The following is a 7440-nucleotide window of genomic DNA, read 5'->3' as shown; positions in this document are numbered from 1 at the left end:
GCACTACTTGAAAAAAAATAGGCATTGCATTAACCATGCTTGCATTTTAATGCATTGTATTTTTAGTGCTTACATTTTTATGCGCTGAAATTCAACATGGTTGAATATTTAAGCTGTGAATATTTCAATTAAAAACATTTCAAACACCTTTTCATTATTAAAAATTCAATAATCCATATTCACCTTTCATATTTCACTTCCAAAATATTCAAACTGTTTAAAAATACAACCAATAATATTCAACAGGCAATTTTCGGTCCATTTTATTTCGCTTTGCAAATTCGCTTCCACAAATTCAGTGGTTCAAATTCGACAGTAAATTCAACATTGACGTCCAGGAACTGCAGGAAAAGCAGAAGATTGCCGAGCATACTCTCCATCTGCTGTTAGTCGACCTCACCATCAGATGGTGCAAAAGCGCTTGTTGTTGACGAAGACATTCATTCATAAAATGAAAATGATTATCTGTGTCAGTATATGCGGAAAAGATGATAAACACACAAAAGCTGTGTTTATGTTTCATTCAATAACTTCATTGTTACTTTCCCTGTGTATTCTACATGTCATCAGCTTTCTCTACCATGAACAGGATTATAATCGGTTTCCCTCAATACCTCATACTCAAGGATTTCCCTTCCGTTGATAGTGATATGAAAGACCAATCTTGCACCTTATTAGGGAAGTAGGCTGTAGGCTATTATATAGGCTACAGGCAAGAAGATGGACTCAGAATATGAACTTAACGCGCAAAGTTTCATGCTGAGCGTTTCGTGATATACTGGCATAAAATCAACACATACATTATATATATATAGTATGCATACGTGTATTGCATTAGCTTAAACTGTCACAACACTTGCATATTGTCCTCCTATTGTTAGTTTAACTGTAAATCGCTTTGGATAAAATCGTCTGCTAAATGACTAAATGTAAAAATTGGCTTGACATTGGACATTCGCACATTTAGGGACCGTCTCTAAAGTTGCATACAACATTGGCATACACATTTCTAACTTCAATAGCAAACTTAAATTTATTTGAATAAATATCAAAAATCCAAAGGGTGCGCATTATGCCTGACACTAAATGAACACTTTACAGTTGGTTTTATGACTGTAAGTCGTTCTATTCAAATGCTATCGGAGTTAGAAACGTGTATACCAAAGTCGTATACACTTTAGAGACGCTCCCTAAATGTGCGAATGTCCAACATCAAGCCAACTTTATGCCAGTCTATCACTGGGAAACGCTCAGCATTAAGCTTTGCGCGTTATTCTGAGTCCATCTGTTTGCCTGCGAGTTTGGTCTTTTACATCACTGTAGTCCATTAAGCTACGTTAAGCGTTGTATATGTCCAGCAGGGGAATCCTTAAGTATTGAGGGAAACCCTAATAGCCTGCATGCAGCACATCGCCACAATATAAAGTTATAGCAACTAAACAACCAAGAGAAATATATGTCAACCTAAAAAATGTAACATTGGATCTGTATATCCGCATCGGGGAATAACATTATAATCTCGTTCACGGTAGAGAAAGATGCATGTAGGCTAGACAGGTAAAGTAACCGTGAAGACACTGAATTTAACATAAAACAGCCGTCATAATAATCACAAATACACTTACATTGCTGTAAATGAGTTTTATGAATGAATGACTTGTTCTAACTGTTGCTGGTCTTCAACAAGCGCTTTTGCACCATCTGATGGTGAGGTAGACTAACAGCAGATGGAGAGTATGCTCGGCAATCTACTGCTTTTCCTGCAGTTCCTGGACATCAATGTTGAATTTACTGTCGAATTTGAACCACTGAATTTGTGGAAGCGAATTTGCAAAGCGAAATAAAATGGACCGAAAATTGCCTGTTGAATATTATTGGTTGTATTTTTAAACAGTTTGAATATTTTGGAAGTGAAATATGAAAGGTGAATATGGATTATTGAATTTTTAATAATAAAAAGGTGTTTGAAATGTTTTTAATTGAAATATTCACAGCTTAAATATTCAACCATGTTGAATTTCAGCCCATAAAAATGTAAGCACTAAAAATACAATGCATTAAAATGCAAGCATGGTTAATGCAATGCCTATTTTTTTTCAAGTAGTGCAATTCAACAGGCTTTTTATTTCAAAAACATTTGACATTATTCTACTTCCATACAGAGAGCGCAGCGCGTCAACACACACACACACACACACACACACACACACACGGAACGGAGAGTGCGGCGGCGCACACACGGAGTGGAAAAGACCCGCTCATGAAAGCTGCGCGAGAATGAAACCTGATCGCCGAACAATAGCAATAAAAAAGTGCTACAATAGCAGCCGCAACAGGAAATCATTAAAACGAGGCAAAAAAAAAGTGCTGCGTTAATTGCGTTATTTTTTTTTTACGAGTTAAACATCTCAAATGAATCGCAAAGATTAACGCGTTAATACCCCCAGCCCTAATATATATATATATATATATATATATTCAGAGGTCTTCACAGTGGAGGAAGGCGGACCAGTTGCTGGTGTGTTTCGGGTACCCTAAGTAGGAGCTCTCCGCCTCTAAGCAAACCATCAGCAATTGGATTCTTCGGACTATATCCCTGGCCTATCAGGTGCGCAATTTGTCTTCACCTGTGGCCGTGAGGGCTCACTCTACCAGAGGCATGGCATCCTCTAGAGCCCTCCTTTCAGAGGCTCCTATCCATGACATATGTGAGGCGGCTGGCTGGGCCACTCCGCACACATTCATGACATTCTATAGTCTGGACCTACCCTCTACATCCGGCACACGAGTGCTCTTGTCCTAGTTGTGCCTGGAGACTGCTTCACACTGGACAGGTGGGGTTTCGTCGTGGCATAGTGGGTATCTCGTTCCCATAGTGTCGTCACCGACGAAGTTCGAGTTCCCTCGAAAGGGAACGTCTCGGGTTACGTATGTAACCATTGTTCCCTGAGAAAGGGAACGAGACACTACGTCAGTTCGCCACGCCTCACCCCGCCTGGAGCGACTTGCTTCATAGCAAAGCTTACTTTTCTGTGTGCCGGCGTGCTTTTGTACACATCCATATATGCCGTCACACGCTATGTCACGCGGTGTCTCGTTCCCTTTCTCAGGGAACAAGGGTTACATATGTAACCCGAGACGTTTCCAATAGTCTGTATTGAAACCCAGTCACACTAGTTCTGTGTGCTGGAAGATACGGATTCTTCTCTTTCATTTTTAACTATTTATTTGACGTCTCTCTTCTTTATTCTCTGTTGAAAAGGCAGATTTCTGCATGTACACAATCAGTACATTGTATCAGATGCTGGAAATTAAACAATTACTATCTAGATAAAAAACACATGAAAATGTGACCAATAGAGAAAACCCAGAAAGTGCACTGCTATAAACAATGAAACATAAGCCCTGCTGTCTTCAAATAAATAAACTTCAGTCACACTGTAATTGCTGTACAGTATAATGATACTAACTGTAGTTTCTCCAGCTTGAATTGTGGGTTCATCAGTAGATCACCGAAGTTTTTCACCCCAGAGTCTCCTAGTTTATTCCCGCTCAGGTCCAGCTCTCTCAGGTGTGACGGGTTTGATTTCAGAGCTGAAGTCACATCAGAACAACCTTCATCTGTCATATCACAGCATCTTAAACTACATTAGCAGAGAGAGAGCAGAAAATAAGACAGAAGAAAAGAAAACTCTTTATTCTGTAAAATCATATCATCTTCATCAGAAAATAAAACAGACAGAGGAAAGTGAAAGTGACACGTGACGGCCAAGTATGGTAACCCATACTTGGAATTTGACCTCTGCATTTAACCCATCCAAGTTAATGCACACACATTAGGAGCAGAGTAGTGAGTAGTTAACACACACACACTGCAAACATGGATACACACACCCAGAGCAGCGGGCAGCCTTTGTGTGGCGCCCGGGGAGCGATTAGGGGTTAGGTGCCTTGCTCAAGGGCACCTCAGTCATTTCCCACCGGTTCTGGAATCGAACCAGCAACCTTTGGGTTACCAGTTCAACTCCCTAACCACTAGGCCACGACTGCCCTCCGTGGTTAAGAGAGATATTAATCTTTATTTCACCAGATCACAAAATAATAAGGTGAACATGCTTGCAGAAATATTATGTGAACTCAGACTCACTGTCAGATATTGTGTATAAAGAGTTTTAGTTTAAACTTTTAAGTTTAAACTAAAGTGATAACTAAACTAAACTTTAAAGTCTAAACTAAAGTGATTTTAAGCATTTTGATTCTTGTCTGTGAATGTGACTGACCTCAATCTCTCCAGTTTACAGTGTGAATCCTTCAGTACGGCACATAAGTGCTTCACTCCTGAGTCCCCTAGTTTATTCCCGCTCAGGTCCAGCGCTCTCAGGTGTGATGGGTTTGATTTCAGAACTGAAGTCAGGATGAGACTCTGTTTCTCTGTAATACTGCAATCACTCAGACTGAAGACAGAAAGAGAAAAGAAAATGAATCAGATTTATGATTATCAAACTAACGTGTTTAGCTTCATCCAGCAGACTTTTTCTGACAAATAAACAGGGATATCCAGGTTCAGGTAACACAGAGAAAGACTACACATTGTTCATTTAAATATACTACCAACATAGTAACAATACAAAGGTATTCTTGATCTATTAATGTTAGTTTACACATTAATTTCATATATATTTTTAAGGGTCATGAAACCCCCTAAAACACATTTTTGGAGATGTGAACAGATATGTACAGGCTGCACATCACTGAAAATAATAAAAGCACTCATAAGTATTACCAATAAGTGGAAATTGGTTATTTTTGTGTTTTTCTGAGCAATTTGGTTCTTCCAGGCTGAAAAGTGAAGTGGAAGCGACATCACGGTCTCTGAGGTAGAAGTGTACTTTCGGAGCGTTTGATTGGCTGAATGTGAGTTAGAAGCGTGCTTTCGGAGTGTATGATTGGCTGAATGTGAGGTAGAAGCGTGCTTTCAGAGCGTGTGATTGGCTGAATGTGAGGTAGAAGCGTGCTTTCGGAGCGTGTGATTGGCTGCCGGGGCTGGAGAGAGCGATTCTGTACGTCAGCCGGATTATTGGATTATTCTGATACACAGAAAACAATGATGTAGACGACAATTAAAAGAACAATGGACAAAACTATGTCTTTATTATTTCTGTGTTAAACTGACGCGTGTCGTTTGTTCAGACTCATAGACTATAGTGCTCATAAATGTTATGAAAATATTATTAAATCTTTTAAACATTCTTCTGCAATTCTCCCTCATTCTTGTGAGTGTGTTATCTAGGGTTATATTTTTAAAATGCATCGAGGTGCCTTCAGATCCATTTTTTTTACCCCTCTGCAGTCATATTTTAATATTGATGTATCTGTATAATGAGTGTGTTGCAGGTCTGTGTTTTTTTGGTTGTTATTTCCTCAGACTTTTCCAGCTCTGTGTGAATGACCAGCTAAAACAGGGTGTCATGACACTTTAAGGTTCTTTCGTGTCAATGTCACCTTTGGTTTGCTCACTGGGACAAATGTGGCTCATTGTGTTCAGGTGTTTCTTGTGTGCTTAATAGTGTCTGTGTGTATATTTAGCCCTCATGCAGGGCCGTACACACCACTGAGGTCCAGACCTTGGTCATTTTTCGACGTGTATAGACCTTATGCGCCAGTGAAACAAGTGCGCAGCATCTTTAGAATATTGTCTTTGAACTTCTGTTGCGGTCGCTCTATATATTTCTATGGTATCACTGTCGAGGAGTAATTAGCTTGTGAAGTGGATTTACTTATTGTAGAGTTAATGAAAGTTATCATGAGCATGGTAATGTTTTAAGCAGATGTCTTAAATGTCAGTAGACCGGGGAGATTTTAAAACGAGCCGTTAATTTATAAATACGCAAGATCGCTGTGAAAATGCAGACTGGAAGTCAAAAGACAACGAGCGCAGCACTGAAAAGGGGCAATATATGGTTGTAAGGGTAAATGCCTCTGGGTTAATGCGAATTAGCTCAAGAATATAGGGAATTTTGGCAATATTAATATTTATAACTCATGGTCATAATTCATAAATCGCATATGCATTTACTTTATCAATTATAGGAAATGCCTCGTTCTGTACTGTCTGATCATTACAGTTAAGAAGAAGTATTCCTGTTTACAAAACTCCAAGAAAGTTTATCTTCTGGCCACGAAGACAAAACCTCTTTGGGTTTATAAATTAAAACTACTCAAAGTAGTTTTATAATATAGAGCCTGTAGCTTTATAGATCTTTTGTTTCATTGACTTTATAAAAAGTGGGTTTTCAAACACAGAGACAGTTAAAAGTATAAATGGGTTTATTAATAAAATGGCACACGCTAGAGATTATAAGCTACAAATATAAACGTACGTAAAATGCAAACGATAAAACAAACAAACATTTAAACAAACATGACGTGATCAGAATGAAAATGAAATGAAAGAAAGAAAGATAGAAAGAAATAAAAAGTTAAGAGATAGAGGGTAACTTAATTCGCAGACCTACAAGCTAAACACCAGGAATCAGCTGTTAGAGAGAAAGATACTTGCGAGATGTGGTACTCTTTCAGTGTGATGCTGAAAAGGGGACGCGCGCATGCGCGTGTCCGGCTGGTTTGCGTCTAGCTTCTTCTTCTGGGTCGTTTCGAAAAACGATGTAAAGGCTCACTTGAATTTAACGTTACCGGAAAATAAGGTTCATCTCCCGGGATGGGAGAGGTTTACAGTCTTTGTTGCAAAGGACGCAGCTACGACTCGAACATGTGCTCGCTCGATGGAGAAGGCCAGGGCCTCCTCCAGATGTTCCTTTGGAGAAGCGCTGCGCCGAGGAAGAGGGTCCAGAGAAGTTGGATGAGTTGAGTTGGAAGAGATGAGAGCGAAGATAACTGAAGGTCTGGACTTTTATCAGTGTCTACTGTGCCGTCCCCTCCTTCGTGTAGGACGAATCAGCTGTCGAGATTTTTCGAGCGGGAAGATTCCTTTGTCCGGTTAGACACGCCCACTCGAATGAGTCATGATTGACTTTAACTTGAGAGGATTTTCTCCAGGCATATGAACTTATAAAACAATGCGCATCACTGAATTCTGCTATCGGAATTCAACTCCGTTAGCTGGAGAGGATTACAGAGATATCAAAAATAGAATCTAGGCATTGTAGCCATGCAAAGATACATTATTATGCATTTGTATAGGCAATAGTGGTTCTATTAATGTTACAAATAGGACATATGCTTTCCTATGGTTTACACACACCTCTTAACACACAAATTTATATATTTAGTACCTTTAAGAGTGACTTTATGGGTAAAAGTCCTTTTCTGTAGGGGGTTTCTGTTTCACAGTCCAGAGTGTGTTTGTATGTGTGTGTGTTGGAATGTTGCGACCCTGTTATCTCATGCATAGGGCTGGATAGCTCTGTGGTCAAATTTTAT

General features: G+C 39.4%; 1 protein-coding gene across 5 annotated transcripts in view; it reads right to left on the bottom strand.

Annotated features, from left to right (window-relative positions):
* Positions 1 to 7440, bottom strand: part of LOC309501909 (NACHT, LRR and PYD domains-containing protein 3-like) — a gene marked incomplete at its 3' end in the record, with an annotated part of 371524 nt that overhangs the window by 22854 nt on the left and 341230 nt on the right. For all 5 annotated transcript variants that reach the window (XM_082174165.1, XM_082174166.1, XM_082174167.1 and 2 more), the window contains 2 exons: positions 4281 to 4454; positions 3471 to 3644 (listed from right to left, as the gene is read on the bottom strand). In XM_082174165.1, coding sequence (XP_082030291.1) covers positions 3471 to 3644; positions 4281 to 4454 — 348 coding nt within the window. The remainder of the gene's footprint in view (positions 1 to 3470; positions 3645 to 4280; positions 4455 to 7440) is intronic.

This window comes from Leuciscus leuciscus (genome assembly GCF_965113295.1).
Source record: "Leuciscus leuciscus genome assembly, chromosome: 6".
NCBI classification, from domain to species: Eukaryota; Metazoa; Chordata; class Actinopteri; order Cypriniformes; family Leuciscidae; genus Leuciscus; species Leuciscus leuciscus.
The sequence above is the reverse complement of the archived record's forward strand: the minus strand, read 5'-3'. Positions and strand labels throughout refer to the sequence as shown.